Source organism: Dioscorea cayenensis, chromosome 25 (assembly GCF_009730915.1).
Source record: "Dioscorea cayenensis subsp. rotundata cultivar TDr96_F1 chromosome 25, TDr96_F1_v2_PseudoChromosome.rev07_lg8_w22 25.fasta, whole genome shotgun sequence".
NCBI classification, from domain to species: domain Eukaryota; kingdom Viridiplantae; phylum Streptophyta; class Magnoliopsida; order Dioscoreales; family Dioscoreaceae; genus Dioscorea; species Dioscorea cayenensis.
In genome coordinates, this window is record NC_052495.1 from 161,931 (window position 1) to 189,260 (window position 27,330).

Consider the following 27,330-nt stretch of genomic DNA (forward strand, 5'->3'; position numbering starts at 1 on the left):
CTAGCTGATCCCTTCTTTGGACCCGTCTCCTTCTTTTTTCTGTTCCTCTCTTTCTTCTCTTGTGCTCGTCGCCTCGGACCGGCCGGCCGCCTCCGTCGCCGCCGCCGACGAGCTCTTGCTTTGGGCTTCCACCGACTTCCCGTTCGCGTTTCGCCTCTGTTCTCGCTGAGCTCCGACCGCAGTGAGCTGCGGTCGTGAATCTTATCCGAACTTGAGCGCTTAGTTGTCGAGTTGGATAAGGACGGTCGGATCCCTTCAACTTCCTGTTGAATATCTCTCTGAGGTATGATTTGGCGTTCGTTGATTTGATTTCTATTCAATTGCGATTGGTATTGTGTTAGGGTTTTGGTTTTGCTGGTTTTGATTTATTTTGTGAATTTGGTGTTCGATCGTCTGGTTTGAGCTGATTTGGCTGTAATTGGGGTTCTTTTTTAATGTGAAATCTTTGGTTGTGAGGCCCGTATTGACAGGTCTAAACATAATGTAGGGGCATATTTACAAAAAATAATGAATAAATTTACATGATAAAACTTAAACAGGACGCGGGTTTCTCTTCTTCCTTGTGAATCTAAAACCCTAACACAATGCCGGCGCCACCGTCGTCGGTGCAGCTTCTCACGCCCGAGACGCTGCTGGCTTCCGGCAAGGGTTCCGAGCGACTGAGCCTGCCGGCGCTGCAATCAAAGATGAAGTGCGACCCCGAAGGCTATGAATCCGAGCTTGTCCTTCTCCATCGCCACTTCGGCTCCTCTCTCCAGCTTTTCCGACAGCAATCGGCCCTTGCTCCTTCCACTGATCCCGCGGTCGTGAAAGACCTTGGTGATTTTGCTATGTTCCTTGCCCACGTCTCCCCCTTGTACCCTTCCCACCTCGCTGATTTCCCTGGTGAGCTTATTGATTTGCTTCGTTCTGATGCTGGTTCGCTGCCTTCGTCTCTTCGGTGTCATCTTGTGCAGGCTCTCATTCTTCTCGTCAATAGAAAGGTATGTTTCTTGGGTGAATAGAAAATATGAGCTTTCTTTCGAATTACCTTTGTTTTGGTAGAACGGAGTTTTTTTTAATAATTTTTATTTTTTATTCAAGGTTTTTGTATTGTGTTTATTTGTTGTGGGATTTAGTAATTGGTGTTTTAAAGTTGGAAATTTGCTTTGATGTGTGTAGATTAAGTGGAATAGTTGTGAATTAGGATTGAGATGGTTAATTTTGTCTTGGGAGTTTTAGACTTTAACATTTGAAATAAATCATTAGTTTGTTGCTTGCTATGAAAAATTTGGTTGGTAATTATTTTTATGAGTTCAATCTGAATTTTTGAAGAGTCTTTGTTATTTGTCTGTAAATTGTGGCTTTAATTCTTCTTTTAGTTGTACCCGAGTGTTGTATTTACTGACTTGTAAAATTGTTGAAGGAATGTGGAAACTATTGAAGTAAATTATGTGGCCACCATTTTCATCCTTTAGTAGTTGTTGGTTTTTTCCCCATGAGTGAGTGATAATAGTATCATCCAATGGTTATAATTCGGCTAATCATTCATTCGTAGCTATTAAGTAATATGGAAAGTTAATGATAGAATGGGAATAAGGATTTGCACTTTGAGAAAATACAAGAGTTTTTGAGATCCGTAAAAGGTAGAGAATGTGTTGTTCCTGAATTAATGCCATTGTGTTCTATATTTTAAGAATGTATATATGTTTCAGCATTTCATGAAAATGAGGGTAGGCAAAATTTTAGAGTTCTTAAGTAGGTTAAATGTTCTGCATTTCATTTCACCTTGATAAGTAATCAAACTTTCTACACTTGTTTATAACCTCATTGACTCACTTTCTGATTCTTATGAACATTTATTTGTTGATGATTATGATAATTGCTGAACTGAGTAAGATGAAATGAGAATATTGTCTTGGCCCTATAGATTTCAATTTGGTGTTATGTGAAAAAATAGGCGTGCCATGCCGTTAAGATAAATAAAAATGTTTTTTCATTAATTATGTGCTAAATATCATGGAGCTCTTGCTTGGAGTGACACCTTGTTTCTTGTTTTGATATTTGTTCCAAAAATTTTTCATGTGTGCTCAATTGATTGTTGCTCTCAAGTTTATTAATTCATATTACAATTGGCAGGTTAACATTGAATCAAACTTATTAATTTTGGATATCATTTTGTTATATATTTCTGAAAAACTCTCATACGCTTTAACTGTTTGCCTCCAATTTTGTCTGTTTTTCTATTCACGCAGTTAGTTGGTATTGAAGAAACTCTTGAACTGTTTATGGACCTTCAAATTCTTGGTGATCGAACTATGCGGAAACTGGCTTTTGCCCATGTTGTTCATAGCATCCGAAGAATGAACCAGAAACATAAAAATGAAGCCAACAATCGGAAACTGCAAAACATCTTATTTTTTATGCTACAGGTCTCCAGTGTTATGAGTATTTCATTACAGTCCCTTTTGTATCAGATTTTAAGATTCAGGAGCAGTGTATCTTCTTTGTGTCTCTAATTTTGCTTATTCCTAATTTTGGAGAGGCTTTATTCGCATATATTTATCAACTCACCGTGCCACCCATTGATAGCTTGATTAATCTCTAAAAGTTTTTGATTTTTTAGGAGGAGGATGAAGCAAGGGCTAAAAGGGCTCTTGTTGTTCTTTCTGATCTTCACCGACGCAGGGTGTGGTTTGATGATCGGACAGCTAATGCCATTTGCACCGCATGTTTTCACTCATCATCTAGGTATTTATTGTCTGTCCAGTTTTGCATGTCAATTAACTATGGTTTTGTACTCATTCAAGTTTCTGTAATCAGGATTTTGATATCTGCTCTTTCATTCTTGCTTGGTTATGAACAAGTTGAAGAAGAAGAGGATGACAGTGATAATTCCAGTAGTGAAGATGACACAACTAATCAAACTGCCCAGATTATTCTCAGTAGAGAAGCTGTTTACAAGGTCTTAAAATTCTATTCCTCTTACTATTTAATAAACAATTGCATCACCGGACATTTCATGTATATTTTTCATTGAATTCCTGTGTCTCTGCATTATAGCCCCGTGTGTGGAAAAGTTTCATAAGTCTGATCTTCTTCCTTGTGAAAATTCCATTTGCTAAAATTGCTTAAGGGCATTCTTGTGTGAAGATGGCAGGTGTCTGTTCTTACTAAAATGACCATCTATCATTTAGCTTGCATCCAAGATATATTAACTAGAGGAGTAGTGGTAATTTTGCTTTGATCAGAAGATGTGAAATTTCTTCACAGGCTTATTTTGATTGAATAGGAACTATAATATTTTAATCCATTCTGGCAACTAATAGCTTGGGATCAAGTTTTTTTGGGCGGTAAGAAAACCATGGTTCATGCTTGATAAATGGGTGAGGCTTGCTCATCTGGAATTCGAAATCATTGTACTTAAAGGACCTTGAAAATGGATTATTTGTTGGATATGTTAGCATGTAAAATATATTTTCAGGAAAAAAAATGAAAGGTATAACGATGCTGGAAATGTAAAAAGATGTAAAAATTTTGAGGAAAAAATGTGATTGTAAATGTGGAAATGTTTTATTTTGGCTTTGGCCTTCAATGGGAATTGTAGGCAAGGATAAACCATGACAATAATGTGTTGCGAGTTTGGATAAAAAAGGAATCACACGTATAGTGCCAGGTTCAAATAGGTTAATAGTACCAACATGTATATAGTTTTTTATTTCTGGATCATATATTGAACAAATTATCCTTTAATATATTATAATGCAAATGTATATGCTTAGAATTCTTGTATGCGTGATTGCTCTCTTATTCAAGGTTTTTTGAAGATTGTGGCATTATGTTTTTGTAGACATCTTGACAGTTAGCACTTGGTAACTGCCTATAGATTTTTGCCTTGACAACATGAGGTTAAACCATGAAGTTCTTTCTCTGGAATTTCTGTTGAAGATGGTGTGCGAATTAAAAAATTCATTACTGCATTTTTGAGGGTGCATTTTTTTTTTCTTCCAAGACATGAGTTTTTCTATTGTACCCCTTATCTATTTTCTGACTGAAATGCAGGCACATCGCAAAGGCACTACTTCCAGCAAGAAAAAGAAGAAGGCGAAGTTGCAGCGTGTTGCTCGCAGCATGAAAAAGCAGCAACGCATTTCATCAGAGAATAACAATTCAAATTGGTATTCTCCACTTGCTCATCTACAGGATGCACAGGTTAGTGGATTATTATATTTGAATTCTTAGCTTTGATTCAGCTTGCTGATTGGCCATATAAATGTTAATTTTCTTCTAGGGTTTTGTAGAGAAATTGTTCTCTCGTCTTCAGAAATGCAATGAACGGTTTGAGGTATTACTCTTGATTTTATAAAATGATTTTGAAATTGAAGGTTAGTAAATGATGTGGAACTGTACCTGCACTAATCAAATTGTTGACTATGTTGAAAATCACTTTGGAAGTTTGTTTTGCTCTAGGAAGATATGGTTTGTAAAAGCTCACTATTTTACTGCTCAATGCAATTCAAACTTAAGTATGAATGTCTTTTTTTTCTTCTTGTTTTTATACCTCCCTAAAAATTATTCTACTGCAATTTCACATGACTTTGAGATATTCAATAAGACTCCTTCACTTAGTATTCCTTTTGAAGGTTTCTTAATCCTTTTACAATTTGTTATTTATTTTTTTTCTTGTATCACAAAGTTTAAGTTAATGGGGTTTGTGTAGTGTATAATGTTTGTTTGTGTATAGTGTGTGCATGAATGTCCTTCACTTGGTGTCCTTAGTATCGTAACAGTCCTACGCTGCAAAATATTTTATATTCTTTTCCTTCTCTGAAAGAGGAAGTTTTCATTTTTGTTAGAATTTGTGAATGTTGCTTATGTTCAAGGATCAGTATTTCATTATGTGGTTTCATTTCGATATGGTGTAAAAGCAATAATGATTATCTGATGTATAGAACCCCAAAGAATTTGTGAGGCACAATATACTTCAAGTCAATCCATAATTTTGGCATAAATAATTTTATGGAAGCATGTCAATTAGAAATTTATTTCATCAGTTATGAATCATGAAAGCCTGTTGATATAGAAGCCTTTTACTATCTATAGTGACAGGACTTGCTAAAATCTTTTTGGCCAATAATACTCTTCACATTATGCTTTTGCAATACTGATATGTAATTTTATGGAATTACCTATTGTTTTTTGCCTAATGCTTAATAAAAGAAGATATGCATTTTGGTGTTTATGATTATATGTTAACATGTCTATCAGTGTTTGATTCATTTACTTCAAAATTTTTATCAGGCCTGCTTTTTAAATATTCTTTCGAACAATTGAACTGTTGCATCAAGTTGTAGGATGTTTCTCCAATCAGTTGGTTAGCTCTCCTATTTGGACACATATGCTTCTATCAAAGCTGGACTCATTTTAGTTGCAATTTTTTCATGTTTGATACAAATAGTCATTCTGTTTCTGAAGAAAATTTGTTTACATTTTAGGTTAAGATGATGATGTTTGAAAGTAATCGCTAGAACTGTGGGGATGCATCGATTAATCCTACTAAATTTCTACCCATTTCTTCAAAAATACATTAAGGTAGGGTAGGCTACCAATGGCCTTCTCAATTCTGGTTTATAAAGCTTCAGTTCATGATATTATTTATATTTTCCAGGCTCATCAACGTGATGTCACAACTCTGCTTGCTGCAGCAGTGCAGGCTTGCCATGATATGGTTTTCTTCAATCTTCTTCTAATTTGGAATCTTTTTCATAATAACGTACATATATTTGTAGTATTAAATTTTTTTTATGATTAGGTGCCTCCTGATGCGGTTGAACCATTGTTCAGACAAATAGTAGATCAATTTGTTCATGATCGTTCTCGTTCAGAGGTCTTGCATGAAATCCACTAGCCCTATTATGGTTACTACCATTTGATTGCCAGTAGTTCTGAAATTTTATGACAGTAGTGCGCAAGTGATTTTGTTTTTTTTTTCCTCTTTATCAGGCAATTGCTGTTGGACTGAATGTTGTAAGGGAGATCTGCCTGCGAATGCCTTTGGTGTGTCTTCATTTTATACTCTAGCTTCATAGTTTGAATATCGCTATTGTGCACATTGATTCACATAACATGCATAATTTGTATCATGAGTACTTTATAATAATTTTAGGTTGTTACCTCATCTTTAATTGTCTTGAAGTGCAGTATCTTGTTTTGGTTTTCTTTCTTTAGTAATCAAGTGTGAAATAGGGCATCGTGAAGGATGTGGTCAATGAAAAATTTGTCTACAGACAGAAAAAATGTGTAAACATCAATGACATCATTTATTCTATGAACCTTCTGTTTCATATGATTTTTACTTTTCTGCCCTTTCAGTTAATGAATGAAGACCTTCTTCAAGATCTTGTCCTGTACAAGAAGTCGCATGAAAAAGCAATTTCAACCGCTGCTCGCTCCTTGATCATGCTATTCAGAGAGGTTTTATTGGCACATTTATAGTTCATTTATTACATGGAGATATTATGATCTTTATATGAAGAAAATGCTTTTTAATTGAATGCAGATCTGTCCTTCTCTATTGGTTAAAAAAGACAGGGGCCGGCCTACTAACCCAAAAGCAAAGCCAAAAGCATTTGGAGAAGTCAACATAGAAACCAGTGTCCCTGGTCTTGAGTTGCTACAAAATGATGGTAACTCGATGCCTGAAAGTTCAGATGATGAACTTAATAGTTATGATGATGAAGATGACCTGCCACAGTCAAATCTTGATTCTGGTCATGATAATGAGGCTTTCTATGAGTCAAAAGAAGATAGTTGTAGGAGTGAAGATGATGAGGAAGACCAAGCTGCAGTTTCAGATGAAGAAGAAGATGATGATGACACAGATACCCTAGGGGACAGCTGTAAGGGTTTGGGACCACGAGGCTGTGACAACAGCCATGGTATTATTAGTGATGACAGTGACAGTGATGATGACATGGATGATGATGATTCTGATGAGGATGAGGATGATGAGGACACTGATGAAGAAGAATCAGCTCAAAAATCACTTGCAGAAACGGCAGACGTTGAGGAAGATGTTGAAGAAGCAGCAAATGGCGAGGATGAGAATGACATGAAGAAGGCTAAAACACTGAAAAGGAAGTTTGTTGATTATGCTGGGAAACCAAATGAGACCAGTCTTCGGGCTTTGAAGAGATTGGCAGGATCCAACATGTCACCAATTCCTTCAGTAGATGACAAAGAAATTCTTTCTAATGAAGACTTTCAACGGATTAAAGAGTTAAAGGTATCAATATTGGAAGTCATCTTCCTTAGCATACGGCATTTTAGTCTTAATTCATTGTTCTTATGTTTAGTTTTGGCTGTTTTATATTTGTAAGGGAACTGTTAAATCATTCTCTTGTTTGAATGTATGTGGTTGTGCAATGTCTAACCTATCAAGTCAATCCTTTCAGGCGAAGAAAGAAGCAAAGCTTGCTTTGTCTCGACAAGGTCTTCTGCGGAAGGGGTCAGACCCAAAGCTATCTGCTCTCAAGCTTCCATCAGCTGAACAACTGAGTTTAAAGCGGGTGGATCCAGCTAAGCTTGAGGTGTGCTTTGTTTTCTTTCTGTATTTATTTCATGTTATGTTTTCATATTATTCAGCTCAATCGTCTGGTCATGAACTGTGGAAGCATATTTAGTGCATATATGGCATTGTTAACCTGTCCTTACAGAAGGTGATGATGAAGAAAATAGTTGATATGTTCTATATTGGGTTGCATTTGGTGTTTAGAAAAATAATCTCTACGTCTGGTTTCTCTATGACCCTCCCGATGTTTTCTTCGGGACATTTATATGCCAATTTTTCAGAGCAGAAAGACTTCATGATATAGACATTTAGGGCAAACTCAGTGTTCCAGCCATTTTTCCACTTTTGCTCAGCCCTTCGTCAGGCCATTTGTTCTATCTGACTAAATTTCTAACTGCTTTTATTGCTAGTCATGTCGCCCTAAGTTGCTTTCCCTCAAAAGATCTGCAAGTAGTTTTATATTTTTATATCTTGGAGTAATTATGCTGTAGCATATAATCTTGTTTCTGTCTAGATTCATGTAAAAAGAAAACTTAGCAAGGAGGAGAGACTTGCATTAGTTAAAGCCGGAAGGGAAGATAGAGTGAAGTACCAGGCCCGAACTGCAACTAAGCAAAATAAGGTATGTTTTGTTCGTTTTGCTTCTTAATATTGATTTTAATTTGTTGTAGTTGGTTGTAGTTGTTCTCTTTGTTTATTTTGCTAATACACTTAGAATGCAGTTTTGCACAAGGAGTTTGGTTTAAGTTAAACTTCTGCATATATGTGTGTGTGTGTGTGTTCCAGAAGGCTTAAGTGATTGATACCTGTTGCTGATGATGTCAACCTGTTTTGCTAAAATGTATTCAAATAATAGAATAGAGGGAATATGTGAAAGAGAAAAATGATAAACAAGTGACTAAATTCCAAAGTATTTCCTTTCTTAATGTATCATAAGGAGAGGCATTTCTTTAGTGATTGCTACAGCATCAAAGTGCTCCATTGTTAAGATTCTTAATTTTTATACTTGCTGAACATGTACCTTGAAATAAGAATGTGATGAATTTAGGTTTTAGTCATGTGTCATTTTCATATTTGTTTTATCAAAATATATTATCAGCTTCATTGATTGATTCTACAAAAATATTCAATTTGCAAATTTATCAGATAGGCCTTCCTTTGTTTCTATGGTTGGATAGAGTTTGAATATGGTTTATAAAAGAGGTCCAATGGATGGATGCTCAAAAAAATACGTTGTAATATTATGCAGGTTAGAACCACTTGGTTTCAATGGATATTGTCAATTTGGTTATCAACAACCATATGACCCATGTGCTGTCCTGCACTCATTAGTTTGAAACTAGTTCGAGAAAGTTTTTGAACTTATTAAACCATAAAATGTGGAGTAATTTTGCACCGTTTTAAAGTTTCCTGATATTTGATATGTTAATTTAGAATAACAGTCTATGATGCTTGAGAATTGTTGAAACATTTGGGAAAATTATGAACAGTTGAATAATTCAATGACCCAAAAAGAAAAATAAATCATGATCCGGTAGAAAACAGAAGAGGATCTATGCCGTAAAGTGTGTATAAGATTAGTATGCAAATGAATTACCTGAATAGTGTTCTATCATGACGAATACAAGTATCTGTGTCTTTTGGTTGTGTTTCTGATCACCTTGTGAAACTTTGTTGGTAGACGGGTGGACTTAGCAATCGTCAGAAGGAACACAAAAAGGCGATGCCTCTCGCTGCCAAACGAGCAAAGGTTGCTCGTTCTCGCCATGAGAAGAGGAAGAAGCAAAATAGATCCGGCAAACAGTTCCGGGGAAAGAAAGCCTGGAAGTGAGACAACTACAACAATGTTGTTTTCACCAAGTTTTGAAGAGGCTAATTTTGTTTTTCCTAAAATGTTTTTTTGCGTTGTTGTTTGAACCCACATGGCTGTAATCCATATGTAATTTTTACTGTTGTTATTATTAGTGAATAGCATTATATTATGAAAGAATTACTACTCAATACGTGGATTGTTACAAACTAATGAAAGACAATGTTTTGATATGTCAAGATGAATTAGGTATACAAGCATGGAAATCTTAGAAGCATCCATAGTTTGTGGCTGATTTATTGTTAGACTGATGGGGCAAATTTCCATTAATATTTTCAATTTGCTTTAGTTTCATTTTGCTGGTTGCCTTTGTGGTGTTCATGTGGGATTCTTTTGTCATGAGCCGAGTGAAATGCTACAGCTCGCTATATATAAAATCTTTTAGTTTACTCAAAACCTTTTATTTAAACACATACTTTTTTTTTTTTGAAAGAGGGAAGTTTTTCATAGATTTAATAGTCAGTCAATTGACAAACAATAGATCTTTAAATTTATATTTTGACATAATCTGAGTCTTTTGTGCATTTTACTCAAGATTATTCGCCACCGATATTTTTATAGCTAGAAACTTTAATTATTTAAATAACAGTGTTAAACAATTAATTAAACAATTTAAAATTTATGATATTTGGTTTAATTAATATTGATTAAATACTTTTAAAAAAAAAAGAAAAGGGAAAGAAAGAAGAGTCAATTGCCCATGTACTTGTTTGAGAATGGCAAGAAGAGTATTTTGCTCTTGTAATTCAACATTGTGAATGTGAAGGAGCATGACATGAAAAAAAAAACGGAAACCATAAATTGAAGTGAGAAATGCTTGGGGATGAAGAGTTGTTAGGTGAAACAAAATATCAACATAAATGATTGCTTAAAGTAAAGGAACTTAAAAGAGTTAGACCGACCAATGCAACCAATTTCGGCACAAATTTCTTCAATTCATTCTTCTTGATTAAAAACCGAAAATAGTTGTACTAATATTGATGTATCCCTTCTATCAATGGTCCCAACAACATCAAGCATTTTTTTTAATAATACACACTCTATTTATATCTCAATCATGTATTGAAAAACAGTCGAATTTCGAAACATCAAATATTTTTTAAAATAATACATATTTTATTTATATCTCAATCATGCATAAAAAAATAGTCTACATCCTGCAAAAAAAATCAAACAGAACCACTTGCAACAATGACATCAACAAACGTATTGTATACTATATATTTTATTGTATTTTAAACCATAGTAATTATATTGTTGTGCTTTAAGCAAATTGTATATTTTATTGTACTTTAAGCCACAGTGATTTGTGTACTTTTTTTTAAGTTGTATGTCCTTGAAGTTGGTGGACTATTTATTTGTCAATAATAATAACAAGCATACTGTTCACCAGTGATGAAGATCTGTTTTACTTTAGAGCATGTGAAGACAAAAAAGTTCATACAAGAGATCTACAAAGTCCACAAACATGAAGTCTGAAATCAACAAAATCATCACAACTTTTATGTAATGATGAGAAAAGTGTGCAAAGGTATCTGCTCTAATAACAAAAAATATCACGTTATCTATCAATTTGAGTTCACAAGGTAAAAGCTGAAGAACTACAACCAGGATGTAAAAACACTAAATAAGTAGCAAGAGAACTTTATTGATATCTAATGGGAATACATGGACTAAAAAAAAATTTAAAAGATGTATCTAGCCAAGAGCCAAGAGCCAAGAGCCAAGTGCAAACCCCATGTCCTCTTATTCTGTTCGCCAACCATCGCTGAATGATTAATTAACAGAAAAAAAAAAGGTAAAAAAAGAAGAGAAAGTTAAACTCCTAATCCTTGCATCATCAACAAAAACTAACTTATATATTTTGCAGAGAAACTTGAGAGAAACCAAAACACCAAATTAGAAGAAGGAATAACATAAATCTTAATCATCAATACTTCGCAAGCAAAGTGTGGGATTTCAGCAAAGATTGTGTGAAAAATATAAAGCACTAGTTTAATCTAGAACAAAATCTGAGTATGGATGATATATTTTTAACTAAAGCTTTCCAAACAAGAGCCGTTAATCGATAAACCAATCACAGAAAAGTGTTGCCTCAGGTTTTGTAGGGGCCAAGAAAAGCACAAGCATAAACAAAGAAACAAGCATGAACCAAAGATGAGTAAAGGACAACACCTTTATTATAGTTCATCCTTTCCAGTGTTGGATTGGACTGGAGTGTCCTTGTCCGTGTCCCTGTTTTTCTGAATAAAATTAATGATGTCTCCGGCTGTCCTATCTCCGTCATACTGCACAATCTTGTTGCTGGCTGAGGAAAAGAAGACAGTTGGGTAACCCCGCACTTCAAACTCATTTGGAACATCATTTGCAGTGGCATCCTGTTAAGGGTTGAAAATTAGAATAAATATTTAAGACATCAAAGAATCTATATATTCCCCACGGTCGGGGAGAACAGCGTATTAGTGATTGAAAGATGTCATCACATGCTAATGGAAACACACTAATTCAGATATGAAGTGTAGACTGTACTCATCCACTCGACTCTCTTTCCAGAATATAATGAAAGGTACGTCCAAAACTTCAAATGACTAGTAATAAAATTCAATACTGAAAACAAAGCAGCACAGAGATTGAAAATTATCGTCTTTTCATGCATCAAAGCAATGGAAAGGCTTAAAACTTGAGAGGATAATGAGAATTTGCAAAAATATGCTCATGTAACCTAAAAGAAAATAAGCTTGCTATTGAAACAATAAAATGGAAATGAGGGACATGGAAGAGAAACTACCACTGTTACAATAGAATAAATAAAAAGCAGTCCATATGTAAACTTGAAGGGTAAAAAAAAAAGCATACCATCTTTGCAATGATCACATTAGCATCATTTTCAAATGAAACAGCCACTTCATCTAAGATAGGTGCTAGTTTCTTACAATGTCCGCACCATGGTGCATAAAATTCAAGGAGAACTGCAAAAGCAAATAGATTATTGTGACTTTCTTAAGAAAAAAAATAATAAAAAATAAAGAAAGAAGGGAGAAGAAGAATACAATTCACTTGTGAATTAAAAAAAAAAAAGCGTCAACAATCACTTTACCATTCTTTCCTGAGTCGAAAACGACATCTTTAAGGTTGTCCGCCACAACAATCTTCACCGGCTCATCATTAACCTCAGGAATAGGCTCTGACTTTCTGAAGGGTGTCAAGTTACCATCCTGCAGAAATACCATCAGGTAGAATGAAATGACTGCTTCAAACTTATGACAACAAAAACTATACTTGACAATGATGGTACTTCAACATGGTCACAAGGATCATAAACCATAGCAATTATAGTTCAACGCCAAAGCAACCTCTATAAGAACAACAATTAAACTCAGTACCTTGTACTCCTTCAACCAAGTTGCAATTTGATCAGGTTCCAAATGAACTTTCACAAATTTAACCCCATTAATGTCTTGAATGACTATGAGGGGCGTCTGCTCTGCTTCAAGTCCAAAATACTGTCAACAAAAATAATTCTCACATTTTAAAAACCTACCAAATAAGGAACTAATAATGTGCTTAAATAACCCTAAAGTAGATAACATTAAGAAGAAATAACCTGTAAGGCGCCTTGACTGGCATCAAGATCACCAACAAGAAAACTTATACCCTTCCCTTTGTAGTGCTCAGCAATTTCTTGGTATTTGGACTTGAAAGAATCAATATTCTCAATGCTGAAGTTCAGAAAGAGCATAGCCTACAATGCCAGATACCAGGAGAAAGCATATCAAACAATGATGATATGCTAAAGACAGGGTTGCAGCATGAAAATATGAACACATCAAGAATGATCAAGAGAAAAAAAATAATTAAGGATGCAACTTATATCTACCTAGCTTCAAAACTATAATATTGGGCACAAAACCGGAATCTATAAAACCAAATATGCAGCCAACTCACAAAAATGTAGGGAAAGAGGATAAAAAATCAAGGGGCAGCAGGCAATTGAAGCTCAAATAATCAAGCTTGCAAAGGTTTTTTTTTTGCAGGGAAACCATTTGCATAAGATGTAAGAATTTTTATAAGCAATAAGCACCATATCTACATATATTTGTTAAATATATGCAGTACACAACATACCTCAACAAACAGTGAAGCATGAAATATACGTGCGACAAATTATAAGAACATCTTATGATTACCTTATCTACAACTAAGAGTGAATGCCTTGTATGATAAACATTGAAGCCCCATTTTTAAGGGGAAAAAAGCACTGGTAATTAACAGGATAGCGTTCCTTACTTTGGCATGAGCATTGTTGAAGAATTTAGTTATGTATTGATGGTTGTTCGGATCCTTGTTAAAGGTAGTAACAATTGGCACACTGGAGCTCTCAATGAAGGTTTGAAAAGCATCAATATCAAAATCCTGCCAAAAATAACAGAGGAAAGTAGTACATCATCAGCCAAAGAGTCAAACGATTAATTTTCCTCATAGTGATGCAATGAACAAACACAAGAATGGCCCAGCTCATTGTGTACATTCACATACCATATATGCATGCACCTTTACACCTAAGAGAAAATAAAATAAATAACTCTTTAATGGATGGAAGATGAAGATAGAAGCAACAACAAAGCTTTTCGCATGCACACCATGAAATCTGTCCCTTGTATCACTTGCATCCAAGAGCATGATCTTATACAATCAACTGAAACATTAATTATAGAAAATCAAGGATACCTGGGTATCAACAAAAAGTTCATCAAAAGGCTTGAATAATCTAACTGTGGGCTTATATATGTTCAAATGCCCACGCGGAAGAAACTTGGCATCTGAAGTGTGACCAAAATCATAGTCAGAGCGCAACTTTTCTGCAACAGCCATGAAGTTCATGTACTCCTCGCCAGAATATTCAGGGAACACTCCCACCTATAATTCAATCAAACTCCAGTACTAGGTAAAGAGATCAAAGTTTAAATAATGTAACAATTCATAATTATCAAAATTTAAGCTTACAACAAAAACTTTCTTGACACCAATAAGATTGCTAGCATCCTCTGAAGATTTAATTTCAGCAGATGCAGGACCAACTTGCTTCTTAAGATGTTCAACTATGCCATCAGCATCTCGAGGACCTTTATAATCCTGAATGTTCGTTCCTGCATTCCTTAGGATCTTGAGCGTGGGGAAGCCCTTCACCTCATACTTAGTGGCAAGTTCCTTGTTTATTTCTTCATTAGCATCAACTTTAGCTAGAACAATTGGAGGATCATGCTTGCTCAATATGGTGGCAGCCTTCTCATACTGAATGCGAGAAGTTTCAAAATATCAGCAAGTCACTAGATTGCAATAATGATTGCATTTCACCAAAGCAAATTCAAATCCAAATGATTTACCTCAGGAGCAAGTCGCTTACAATGCCCACACCTGCCACAGGGACAAACCACCATGATATGAGAGCCACAAACATATCATACAAAAAGCCTATTTAAGAGAATATACAGCTATGAAAAAAATTTTAAAAAGCCCTCAAATTATGGCAATATGCCAATAACTTAGCATAAAAAGAAGTAAACAGGAGAAAGTGAAAACATGTCAAATAATAACTGCTATGACCATATTTAGGGTCACAGTTGCGTTTTTTATTGGTACATGATGAAACAAAATAAAACATGCTAATATAATGTTAGATATCAGATCTAGATCTTCTAAACTTCAATCAGATAATAGCGCACGAATTGTCATGTTTCCTTTTAATCTATACCACAGATAAGAGAACCTCAAAATGCACAAATGAACAGACCAGTGATGACCAAACCCTGATCAAGATTCAGTCCCTCTCCTTTGCAAACCTACTGCTATTGTAAAAATCTTTCAACTTCCAAGGGATCATAAAGCTTGGTGGAATTTTGTGTACAAACATAACAACGGAAAAACCACTCTATTCAAGTACGTAGAGCTCCAATTAAATTGAAACTAGGTCACAGCGCACAGATGCATCAAAACTCCATCTACAGAAAGTAACAAAACAAAAACTATATACTGCTACTGGGATCAAATCGCAGAACCCAAATCCATCAACTTCCAGATAATAAGACTAACAATTTTTTCCCACATAGAACAGAAATCGCCATAAACTTCTACTGCTAAGAACTCCTTATAAATAAAAACACTATATCATAATTGCACAGATGCATCGAAACAGATAACAATCACCATGAAGCGAAGCAAAAATCCAAACTCTCAAAGCATTGAACACCAATTCTCACCACGAAAACCAAAACAATCAAAAGAAACGAACAATTACCATGGAGCATAGAACTCGACGACAATGAAGGGGTGCTTTGCGATCGTCTCCGAGAAGTTCGCCACATCGAGGGTGAGCACCGACGACGGCTCCTCCGATCCACTCTCCTCCGCCAAAGCCGGCAGTACGCACGCGGCAACGGCCAACGCTACGATGGCGCAATGGATCCAAACCCTAGAGATCGCCATGAGAGTGCGAAGCTTATGGTGATTTTTCACTGAGACATCGAAGGTCTCTATATATATAGAATTTTCGAGAAGACGATGAGCCACGTGGCGATTCGAAAATGCTAGGATCTTGAAGAAGGCTTCAAACAGGGGATTGATTATTAACGAATATAAAATTGACACGTTTCACCGGATGATGTGTGAGTTGATAATTTGGGTGTTTGGTGTTTTGTCTGGGTACTTGATTTGCTATGAACGGAGATGTACTTGGGTCAATACGCAAATCCCAAGATTTCATTGCACTGTGATTAGGACTCAGAAAAAGGAACATTAGTGATGGATGTGCTGGAGGAGCTGAAGTGTTGATAAATTATTGGTAGTTCGTTTTTGTAGTCACTTTTTGGGTGTGCTAAGTTAGCATTCGTATGGAAATTTCAAATACGTACTTACTATTCAAAATTAGACGTCAGCGATTGAGATTCATTTTTTTGGGTTTTTAGAATTTTTAGATAATAATAAAAGAGATTATTGTGTAGATATTTTGAAATTTATGCGACGAATTATTTCAAATTTATTTTTAGATTAGGTTTATGTTGTAAATATATTAGAATTAAAACTTTAAATATTAATAAATTGATGTCATAATAGATTATTTTTAATATTTTAAATTTTTTATTGTTGAAGAAAATCATTCAAAGAATGTTTTATAATTGTTTTTAGGGTTATTTATGCCATGCAGGTTGTGAATTTGATGTAATTGGTGGATAAAATAAATTAAGATTATTTTAATATTAATAAATTAAATTACTGTTTAAAAAATTTGAGATTGTCAATAGATAGACAAATACAGATAGACAAACATGTACATGAGAATAGATTATTATCTTACGATTAAAAACCTAAATAAAAATCTAAATAAAATATTACAATAATATTAAACATTTAATAATTATAATTATTTTACGATTTAATTTAAAAATAGAAATAGATTATTTATTAATAGAACTTATCTTTCTTATTTAATTAATATTTTAAAATGGTAGAATACTATAGTTAGTCCCTCTAATATAGTCACTCTGTTCTCCCTCTAATATAATTTGTTTTTGGGAGGTCTCTATGAGGACTTACATTTTCATTGCCATTTCCATTTCCCATCTTCCTCCTTTGCTCCCGGCCCTTCGTCGTTTTTGTCTTTTTTTTCTCAAACTTGGATTTCACTTCGCTCCAATTGATTTGATCACCTGCTTTGTCAACCATTAGCGTTTAAGGTTAAACACAACATCGGTAATGTGGCAACCGGGTTTGCATTTAACCTTAAACACTAATATTATCGTTGACAGCTTTCCAGGTGATCAAATCAAGCAGAGTAAAGGTGAAATCGAAGTTTGAGTCCATCTTTAAGAAGAAAAAAAAGACAAAGCCGACAAACGGCTAGGGGCAAAAGAGGAATGTGGAAATGGCAATGGACTAGCTATATTAGAGGGAGGACAGACTGACTAATCTATATTATAGGGACTAACTATAGTATTCTACCATTTTAAAATATTAATTAAATAAGAAAGATAAGTTCTATTATCATGAAAAATAAATAATCTATTTCTATTTTTAAATTAAATAGTAAGATAATTATAATTATTAAAAATTTTTAATATTATTGTAATATTTTATCTAGGTTTTTATGAGAACTTGACACGTCATACTTTTTGTTTTTTTACTTATATGATGTCTAGTGAACTTTCAAAAATTTAGTAACTTTACTATAGTTTTGCATTTATTCTCACATGCCAAATTTTTTATCTATCCTAGCCCCACTTTCCTTGGTTGAATGTTGTAGCTTATGATGTTGGGCCACTACCCTCTCTCGACGTGAATCAAAAATCTGGTGACATGTCCTTTGACGACGTGCCACCATCAGCGTGGATTAATTAAATAAATTTTAATAATTGATATGTACTTCCAATCGCCAGCCAAAAAAAAAATAATAATAACCGAAATCCTATGGATGACCTCCCGGTGAAAAAGAATTGATGTTCAGTGATTGAAAAAATACAAATTGAAATTAGGTGAGCAAAATAAAAATTGAGCATAGTACAAATGATCACTCAAAATTTTTACCCTATTGCACTAAATTCATTACTACTCAAATTAATTATAAATAAAATTATAGGCCTAGTGGGTCGGATCTTAAACGGTTAAACCCGAATCCGCCTACCACTTCTGGAATCATCCTCGTCTTCCGCTAAAACCCTAACCCTAAACCTCGCAAGAAGCCGGAGATGGTGTTCGGGCAAGTGGTGATCGGCCCTCCGGGCTCCGGCAAAACCACGTATTGCAATGGCATGTCCCAGTTCCTCAAGCTCATCGGCAGGTTCCATTCCCCCGATCCCCTTAACCTTTTCGCTTCTCTAATTTTTCCCATTTTATGATTAGGAGAAATTTTTCGTTTGCAGGAAGGTAGCAGTCGTCAATTTGGATCCTGCCAATGATGCCTTGCCGTATCCTTCGTTGGATTATGAGTGTTTGTTTGCATATTGAGATCAAATTGTTTGTTTTTAATGCAATCACTGGAACGGTGATGTTTTTCTTGACAATTGAATATAGATATGAGTGTGCGGTTAATATCGAGGATCTTGTGAGACTCAGTGATGTTATGCTTGAGCATTCACTTGGTCCAAATGGAGGTTAATTTTTATTGATAATCTTTGTTTTTCCAATGGAAAGAGGAAATTTTCTTTTTTTCCCTGATTTTTTTTTTTTTTGGTTTTTTTAATGGGAATTAGGTCTTGTTTATTGCATGGATTACTTGGAGAAGAACATTGACTGGTTGGAGTCTAAATTAAAGCCTCTGGTTAAAGGTAAGCACTAAAAGTTTCTTGCTTTTTCTTTGCAATGCCAGTATTTGTAAGCTGTTCTTGTGCTCATGGGATGAGAGTTTATAGACTATGTTTTGAGCACAATGGTAACATTTCTGAATTTATATTTGAGATAGTTGCTTTATTGATAAATCATGCAGATCATTACCTTCTCTTTGATTTTCCTGGCCAAGTTGAACTTTTCTTTCTCCATTCTAATGCAAAGAATGTTATTTTTAAACTTATGAAGAAGATGAACCTTCGGGTATGATCTCTTTCTCATGTTTCTGAAATTTGATTCAATAGTTGTTGTTTGACTTCATTCTTTGGCATTTTCTTTTCTGTTGGAAAGTTAACTGTTGTTCACTTGGTTGACGCCCATCTATGTTGTGATCCTGGAAAATATGTGAGTGCATTGCTTCTTTCATTGTCAACCATGTTGCATTTGGAGCTTCCTCACATTAATGTCCTCTCCAAGATTGATCTTGTTGAGAGCTATGGGAGACTAGGTATGTCCATACTGTGGTTGGTGAGATGCAATGTGATTTCTTCTTCTGTAGTTTGCCTACTTATGTGGATATTATCACTGGTTAATATGTTTTTATTTCCTGCAGCTTTCAATCTTGACTTTTACACAGATGTTCAAGATCTGTCTTATTTACAGTATCATCTCGATCAGGATCCACGCGAGAGAAATTCAGGTTCTCATCTCCCCTTTTAACCATATGCACTTGGAACTATGAGTTCACAAAGGCCTTCTTGGGACTCTCTATTTATAGGATATTAAAAGCACACATTTTATTTATCAAAAACTATATCTTCTATCTGAGATACCAAGGACAAAATACCATCACTAATAAGTGTTTGTTTTTTTCTTGGATTTATATTTGTGCTATAAATAGAGGTTGATCAAAACAAAATAATAGCTTGTAAACCATCAATAAAGTACTATTATGAAGGTCAGGGCCATATATTGATCTTAATCCCGACTATTATTGGTTTTGTGTGTGCATTTGTGTGATAATTGTTTTGTCATGATGATTTGCAGGAAGCTTACAAAGGAGTTATGTGGTGTCATTGAAGATTATAGCCTTGTTAACTTTACCACTTTGGACATTCAAGTGAGTGTTCTTCTCCATTACCATGAAATCTGATTTACAGTTTACAGTTTATCATAAGAACAAATGTTTTGCCTTCAGGATAAAGAAAGTGTTGGAAATCTTGTGAAGGTGATAGATAAAAGCAACGGGTATATATTTTGCTGGGATAGAAGGAAGTGTTGTCGAGTTCAGCAAAATTGCAGCAGCTCCTCTTGACTGGGACTACTATAGATATCCTTTTTTTTACATGCATTTCATTATTCCTTTCTAGTTCTTTATTCCAATAACCTTTTGATTAATTTTCCTGCTTTAAAATTTTGTTTGGTTATGTAACATCTCTAAGGAATGTTCTGTTGCTTCCCTCTTCTAAGCAATCTTATTTCACATATATTATTACAGTTAAACATCTTAATTGAGAGTAAGATGTAGACATGAACCTCGGGAGGGAAGTGGAATGTGAAGCTTTAGAACTTCTTCATTCACACTTGACAATGATCTGGTAGTAACCTTATATATTAAAGATTGTTGATTGTAGATCAATTTGGTGGAGATGGTTTTGTTAGTACGGAAACTAGTGCTTGTGTTTCATGAATATCAATTAGATTGATGGTAGGGAAAAAAAAAAGAGGGCCATATAGCATAGAGTCAATGCTCCTATATGTTAGTGATGGATCAAGGTCGTTGCAAGTAGAAAATAGATAGTTCCTTCACTGTGGTTCAATGCATGATTGATTTTCATGTAAACTTATCTACTAAATTTTAAGCCTGGCATAATGTGTGGCTTTGTGCTGTCTTCATCTTTGTATGGCTCCGACAAGTAGTTCTTCGGATTGATGAGTAAATAGTTTTCCCTAACAAGAAGTTCGCACGACAGCGGCTGTACAAGAGAAGTATATGAAGGACGATGATGATGACTAGTTTCGAGGATCACCAAGGTGGCTTTGTGTAAAATACATAAACCATTTCCATGTTGAAAGGTTTATTAATTTTGTCAAGAACACTTGTATAACTTTTCACAAATTTTGTAGAGACTGACTGTTTAGAAATCATTGGTGGTTCTTTTTTGTGGTCTGTTTTTCCGAGTGCGTTTGGTTAAGATCACTTCAAAAATTTCACTTATATCTTTTGTTAAATTTCTTTTTATTTTTGCGAGAATTCGATTATTCGACTGACACAACTGACGGTTGGTTGTAATGTTGAGAATTTAATGATGAAAAAATATCTGTTCATAAGGAATGGTGAGGACATTAATTTTGACCGATGTGGCATCTATAGCTTATTTTTAATGGGTCCTCCTCTATGTTAAGCAACGGATTGAGAACTCGGCAAGTATAAAATAGAATGTTTTTTTCGGAAGTGCAGGGCATGATTGATTTTTATGTAAAAATTGTTTATTATATTTCAGTCATGGCATTACGCTGTGCTTTGCATGCAGTTTATTGGATAAGTAAATTTTGTAGAAGATATAAAACCCTGCAATACTCATTGCAGGAGATGCAAAATCATTTCTTTGTGAAAAGGTTAATTGGTTTTTGCTACTAACACCTGTGTAACTATTTCCATTTTTATCTTTTCTCTAACGTGGTAATTTGTGAATGGAATCATTAGGATGTCTTTAATTTAGCTCTTGGAAACAGAGTAGTTGTATATTGGGTCAAGAATTTTTTTACTAAAACAATATAATGTATACGTACAATTTTTTTCCACCCTATTTCATATTTTATTGATTATTTTCGAGGATTTCACATGTCTTCTACAAAAGAAGAAGATTGTGTATTAAATCCTGAAAAAAAAAATCATTTTTCTTTAAAAATAACAAATTGACAATAATGCCTTTCTACCATGACAAATTGATGGACATAAATAATATGAAAAATTTAATTTTCTAAAAAAAAAAAATTTTTTTTGAGTTGAATGTCTGTGCATATTACACTGATGGCTTGTGTTCTATAGGGCCATATGGGTAATTTTTTATTTATTTTATATATGCCTCCCCCTTTTGCCTGCTGTGGAAGTGAACCATCCATGAGCCATCATCATAAACCAAATAACAACAACAACAACAACAACAACAACAACAACAACAAAATAACTCCTCACAGTACTTATATATATCCAACATAATTTGAAAACTAACAACACTGAGAATTCTCTACTAATGATCACTATACAAACAACTGAACATGATAAACATCAGAAAAAGGTATACCAAAAAAAAACCACAATGAAGTTAACCCTCTTATTTCAACCAAGTCTGCCAGCCATATAACCAACCCCATGAATGTTATATTAACACACTGACAACACAACCATCCACACTCACCGCGTTCTCTGGCTACTAGGCTTGGCTGGAGATGACGACTTAGCTTTCGCAAAATCCACGAGATCCTTAAACAGCATATCCTCCTGTTTGGTCTGTTTGGTTGGTGTCGATGATGATTCCTGAACATCCAAACGACGTGGGACATGATGCCTGGCGATGTCGGTGTCTTCCTGGTAGAGAGCGAGGTTCTCGGCCTGTGCTAACAAGTCATTGTATGGAGAGCTTGTGTTGCTGCCGGAGCTGGCTTGCTGCTGCTCGAAAAACTGCTGCCTTTGGTTGTACTTTGATGGTGGCGGTGGCAGTGAACCAGAAGGCTGGGTGTCCCATGGAGCCTTTGGAATGGGTTCTGGAACTGGTTTTGATGTTGGAATAGGTTCGTCATCAAATTGAGGAAGGGTTGGGTACAGTGATGGGGAGCTGGAAGGGGGCGGCGGAGATGCCATGGATAAAGCCGGTGGAGGAGGTGGCTCAGCGTGCTTTTCTGTGGGTTTTTCTGATCCGTAGGCATCGCCACTGAGATAATCCACAGGGCCTGCGTCGATGCTGATAGGCTTCTTTGATGATGGAGGAGGAGGCAGGAGAGGGCTGATAGGTTTCTGCTCAGTGCTGGGTACCGAAGACTTCCTAGTCAACCCTGATGAACTGTCTCTTGTCCTGTAATATAGCATCCCTTACGAAAGTGAGAACCAATAGTAACAATATACATTCATAAAAATAAAAATTAATAAAAACATGCGCACGCACACCACCCCAACACAAACACCAACAACAACGACAACAACTTGAGAGAGGAAATACTGCCACACAATAACTCTTACTTTAGACATATATGAATCTGTAAGGCAAAAGATAGATCCATAAAAATGCTGTCACACAACCTAAAGAAGCATCAAAGAAACTGTGGCTATGCATTTAATGTTTTTAAAAGCTCAAGCATGGAAAAATCATAAAGAGAATGAAGTAAAGCTTAATTTGATCAAGAAAAAACTTATAAATCATGACCTGCGGGATAGCTGAGAAAAGTCATCTTCCAATTCATCTTCTTCATGGCTCACATTAACAAGAGGTGCAGCTGAAACTGGTGCAGATCCTATGGCAGAAGATCCCTTCGCTAGTTCATCATGACGCTCAAGCACACGCTGCAAATCATCATTCAGTGCCAGAGCCTGAAACAACAGCCCCTCGTCTCTGTCCCAACCAAGGAAAAGAGATGTCAGCATAATTTTAAAATATACTGAAAATGAATGTGCATTCATACCCTGTATTGTTCACAAGATGCATGACTTGTTTTTGATATGTGCGACACTGCTCAACTAGGTCAACAATAATTTCTTGCTTCACACCCTGTGCATACAAAGCATCAATAAAATATTAAAACCCAATTTGAATTCAATGGTGCAGGATTGTCTATGATTTACCTCTGCATTGTTAGGATCTAGAGCACTGAGCATCTCTGTCAAGACATCAACTATTCCTCGAGCATTTTGGATCTCATTCACACTGCCATAGAACAATAGAGTTCAATCAACTTCTACCCTAACAAAGTAATGAAAAATTTATTTTCTTTTAACAAATAATACTCAGAACATGAATACTAATATCATTATCAACTAAAGATGAAGAAAAACGTTCACCAAGCCATGTGACTATGTGAGGTGATCATATGTTCAACTAATTTAAAGGAATAAAAAAATCTATTTCTTCAACTATCTATAACAGACACTCGATAGACGAGTTTTAACTGGCTTGCATAGTTGCATGAAGGAAAGTGAATGGATAGTTAACTTAGAAACCAATAAAAAAAGTAGTTAGATAGTACACCTGAAAACATTACTTTTAGAACTAAAAGCAAAATTAATTGGACAATATATATCATATCTTAGTTCTAATACAAACAAAAAAGACCAAAGATATCTCCAGGCTCAGGTAGCATGCAGGCATGAAGCCTCCTATGAGGTTATAATGTATTGGCTTTGGTAAAAAAGATACCTAAGAGTAGAAACATCAGATTGCAGCGAAGCTTCTAGGGCAGCATCATGGTATGTTGAAGTGTTGTCAGCTGGATATGTAATAGGATGAGTTTGGGGTGGAGTAAATAATGGTGAAGTATTTTCTGCACGAGGTGGAAATTCTACTCCAGCAGCCTGACAGTAAAATAAATGAAAACTTTCATTCAATGTTAACAAGAAAAAATTTAAAAATAGTTCAGCACAACAAGGAAAATATTTATACCCTTAGTTCACGATATGCAGCATGGTACTGGGGATATCTCCCTCCAGCTCCTCCAAAAGCTTCTTGCCAAGTGTCTATGAGAATCAATATCTTCTCTCTCACATTTAGATCCGGCTGCAAAAGAAAGTTAAGCCAGGATAAGGTGCTAGAACCCAATATCAATATGTAAGACAGAATTAATAAAGTAAACCAAGAGAAGCAAAGCAAACCTTTTTCTTCACTACTTTAACCATTTCATGTAAAACATCACGTTCAACAATTTGCTGGTGCAAATGGTCTCCACAATTTTTGCTTAACGTCTCTAAGACCTGGATTGGCAATTTTCAGGTCAATTAACTCACTATGAAGGAAGTTCTGGAATTTCAACACAGGATGAAGAAGACCCTCAAAAACTTTTATAACATTCTATGCGTTAAAAAAGATCATGATGTTCCATTAGATAAAAACATAAGCCCTTCTCTTTTTCATCATGTAAAACATAAACACAAGTCACAATTAAATTATGGAACATGGTGAAATGAAAAGGCGGCAGTCGTATATCAAATCAATCATTGGCAAAGTATTTGCCAATGCACAACCCTGCTACAAGATCCTTGCTCAACCACAGAATTTATAGATGTATGGATTCCGGAAAAGTCCCAATGCAATTTGTTAAATAAAGGCCTCAAAAAACTTGTTAAAACAAGCAGCCCCCATGCTAGCTTCAACTAAGGAATTATTCTTTGCTACTGATAGATACCATCTATGAATTACAGTCAAAAGGGGGAAAAATTATATACTTACAAAAAGAGTAAGAAGCTGTATTTTGGGATTTTTAGTTCCAAGGCGCTTCTTAAGCACCTTCATCACATCCTTTGTTTGCCTGATCAGCAAAAATCAGAATTAAATACTAGTATGATAGGAGACAGTGATATCCAAGGAAAGAAATTGGCTCTGTTAAGCAGTGTCAGTCTGAAATAAAAAAGAAAGAAAGAAAAGAAGCTGGGTATTTAGAAAATTCTCACACAGGATGAACAATGTAGCAAATCATTCTTGCTGGAATAATTAACTCCATTCATGATTTGTTAATAATTGTGAATTAAAATCACATGGAAATATAAAGGAAGCACATTTGAAAAATACAGCACACAAAGCCCAAAGTAAATGAGACATCACAGCATTAACTCTAATTTCCTGTCTCGTCGAGCATAAAAGTGACTGGTTCTGCGCCAAACAGGGCAAAACTAAACGACATAAGACCATAACATTGACAAAATCCACATGAGAAGATAAGTGTTCTACATGAGAACAAAGAACAGCTACTAAGAATACCAAGACCAACTAAACGACATAAGATCATAACATCGACAAAATCCACATGAGAAGAGAAGTGTTCTACATGAGAACAAAGAACAATTACTAAGAAAGTAAGAATACCAAGACCAACTAAACGACATAAGACCATAACATCGACAAAATCCACATCCAGCCAGCAATAAGCAGATGAAAAGAGCTATAGGATCAGTGTTCGCTAAACAACATTGGACCCATAACATTGACAAAAGCTGCATGCAGTCAGTTTAAGTAACAAGAAGATGAAAAGAAATAAGGGATATCACTGTTCACTAAACGACATTGGGCCATAACATCGACAAAATCCGCAAAAAGCCAGATCAAGTAATAAGCAGATGAAAAGAACTAAGTGATCTCAGTGTTCACCAAACGACATTTGAATTTGACCCATACCATCGACAAAATCTGTCAACAGTAAGTTTCCAAATGATAAGCAGATTAAAAAAAAAAACACGTAATCCAGTGTTCACTAAACGACATAAGATCCATAGCGTCGACAAAGTCCACACGAATCGACATCCAGTGATAAAAGATTAACACAACAGGGAGAACAATGTGCACCAATTGACAGAGAATTATAGCAAAACCTAAAATTTGCTGCCATCAGACCGCTAAGTAACAGGAACCACTAAAAGAATACAGGACCTTCAGCATAAAGAATGCATTTTGTACTAGAAACTATGTTAACATTTCAATCAGATTACTTCTGAGAGTCACAGACTATCACTCTAGCTCAATATATTTTGCAATTAACACAGTTATTTCAGATTAAACACAAATTTCTTTTTCTTGGTCATGAATCAAACACACCAACACCAGCATTTTCCCATTAATCACTTCCTAAACCACTCCACCCCGGAGCCACATTCTCGCACAGCTGCAAAAACTACTAAAATCAGACGATATCAAGAAACCCACCTAAATCTATCAGCTAAAGCATCAACCCAACAAGATCCACAAATCAAAACAAGAATTCAAGACAAAATTCTACCCAGGATCCATATTCAGAATATCACAAAGCTCTATGTTTATCGCCCAATCCGGACCGATCAGCATATCATTCGTCGCTCTCTCCGCACACGCCACCGCGGCGTTGGCCATGATTCACCTGTTCAAAAACTTCAAATCAGATAATCAAACCCGATTCAATCCCAATTCTTGAAAAAAATAAAACTCCAAAACCTTAAATCCAAACAAACTCTCACAATCATCAAAACCCCCAAAAAAACACACACATACCTAGATCGTGAACTCTGGAAACAGAGAATCTAGCAGAACGAAGAGAGATCTCCACCAAAACCACGGATGAGAAGAAGAAGGAGAAGGGAAGGAGATCGAAGAGCGAGATTTGGGAACTAGGGCAGAGAGTTGGTAGGAAAGGAAAGAGAAATTGGGGGAAAATGGATATACCGAGCGCCGACTATAAAAGATGGTGGGCGAAGACTTTGTTTGGATTTGTTCGACCGTTCTCGGTGTAGACTAAAAACGTGTCATAATAAAGCTTTAAACTTTTGCTTATTAAACCCTTAGAAAATGTGAAAATTGTATTTCATGTTATGTCTGATGATTTTTCCAAAAAAGTCCCAGTAAAAACATGTAGAGTTGATTTT

At 35.3% G+C, this 27,330-nt stretch overlaps 4 protein-coding genes across 6 annotated transcripts; 2 read left to right on the forward strand and 2 right to left on the reverse strand.

Annotated features, from left to right (window-relative positions):
* Positions 1-9,429, forward strand: LOC120252941 (protein SDA1 homolog). Its single transcript, XM_039261146.1, is given in 17 exon segments — positions 1-283; positions 540-983; positions 2,235-2,411; positions 2,606-2,730; positions 2,803-2,944; positions 4,042-4,191; positions 4,271-4,324; positions 5,475-5,489; positions 5,491-5,571; positions 5,648-5,707; positions 5,792-5,866; positions 5,983-6,036; positions 6,352-6,453; positions 6,539-7,264; positions 7,434-7,568; positions 8,064-8,171; positions 9,231-9,429. Coding segments are annotated over 16 exon segments (2,553 nt in total). The 5' UTR covers positions 1-283; positions 540-584; the 3' UTR covers positions 9,381-9,429.
* A 1,526-nt stretch (positions 9,430-10,955) lies between these two features.
* On the reverse strand, positions 10,956-15,916 carry LOC120252967 (protein disulfide-isomerase-like). 2 transcript variants are annotated; one of them, XM_039261186.1, is made up of 11 exons: positions 15,715-15,916; positions 14,804-14,834; positions 14,424-14,711; positions 14,148-14,336; positions 13,707-13,832; positions 13,024-13,161; positions 12,803-12,922; positions 12,517-12,634; positions 12,276-12,388; positions 11,595-11,797; positions 10,956-11,170 (listed from the first exon to the last, which is right to left on the reverse strand). In XM_039261186.1, exons 1-10 carry the CDS (start codon positions 15,900-15,902, stop codon positions 11,600-11,602), a joined length of 1,509 nt encoding a protein of 502 aa, XP_039117120.1. In that variant the 5' UTR covers positions 15,903-15,916; the 3' UTR covers positions 10,956-11,170; positions 11,595-11,599. The 2 variants fall into 2 exon arrangements, with proteins under 2 accessions (XP_039117120.1, XP_039117119.1); XM_039261185.1 differs by having other exon boundaries at positions 10,956-11,187.
* A 2,168-nt stretch (positions 15,917-18,084) lies between these two features.
* Positions 18,085-20,905, forward strand: LOC120252913 (GPN-loop GTPase QQT1). Its single transcript, XM_039261108.1, is given in 11 exon segments — positions 18,085-18,249; positions 18,332-18,376; positions 18,483-18,562; positions 18,662-18,736; positions 18,895-18,998; positions 19,086-19,242; positions 19,348-19,429; positions 19,776-19,854; positions 19,933-19,989; positions 19,991-20,064; positions 20,703-20,905. Coding segments are annotated over 11 exon segments (894 nt in total). The 5' UTR covers positions 18,085-18,157; the 3' UTR covers positions 20,752-20,905.
* A 1,004-nt stretch (positions 20,906-21,909) lies between these two features.
* Positions 21,910-27,144, reverse strand: LOC120252952 (TOM1-like protein 3). 2 transcript variants are annotated; one of them, XM_039261160.1, is made up of 10 exons: positions 26,960-27,144; positions 26,712-26,828; positions 25,172-25,250; positions 24,598-24,696; positions 24,389-24,502; positions 24,146-24,300; positions 23,575-23,656; positions 23,415-23,500; positions 23,159-23,344; positions 21,910-22,810 (listed from the first exon to the last, which is right to left on the reverse strand). In XM_039261160.1, exons 2-10 carry the CDS (start codon positions 26,819-26,821, stop codon positions 22,153-22,155), a joined length of 1,569 nt encoding a protein of 522 aa, XP_039117094.1. In that variant the 5' UTR covers positions 26,822-26,828; positions 26,960-27,144; the 3' UTR covers positions 21,910-22,152. The 2 variants fall into 2 exon arrangements, with proteins under 2 accessions (XP_039117094.1, XP_039117095.1); XM_039261161.1 differs by having other exon boundaries at positions 26,712-26,839.
* Positions 27,145-27,330: the final 186 nt, after the last annotated feature.

Coding starts and splice junctions, on each gene's coding strand:
- LOC120252967 (XM_039261186.1), bottom strand. CDS start 15,902: ATGGCGATCTCTAGGGTTTGGATCCATTGCGCCATCGTAGCGTTGGCC. Junction 14,337..14,423: donor GTGTCAAGAAAGTTTTTGTT/GTAAGCTTAAAT, acceptor ATTGAATTATAG/GTGGGAGTGTTCCCTGAATA. Junction 13,162..13,706: donor TCAACAATGCTCATGCCAAA/GTAAGGAACGCT, acceptor CTGGCATTGTAG/GCTATGCTCTTTCTGAACTT.
- LOC120252952 (XM_039261160.1), bottom strand. CDS start 26,821: ATGGCCAACGCCGCGGTGGCGTGTGCGGAGAGAGCGACGAATGATATG. Junction 24,503..24,597: donor TTAAAGTAGTGAAGAAAAAG/GTTTGCTTTGCT, acceptor TTTCTTTTGCAG/CCGGATCTAAATGTGAGAGA. Junction 24,301..24,388: donor CTGCATATCGTGAACTAAGG/GTATAAATATTT, acceptor TTTTACTGTCAG/GCTGCTGGAGTAGAATTTCC.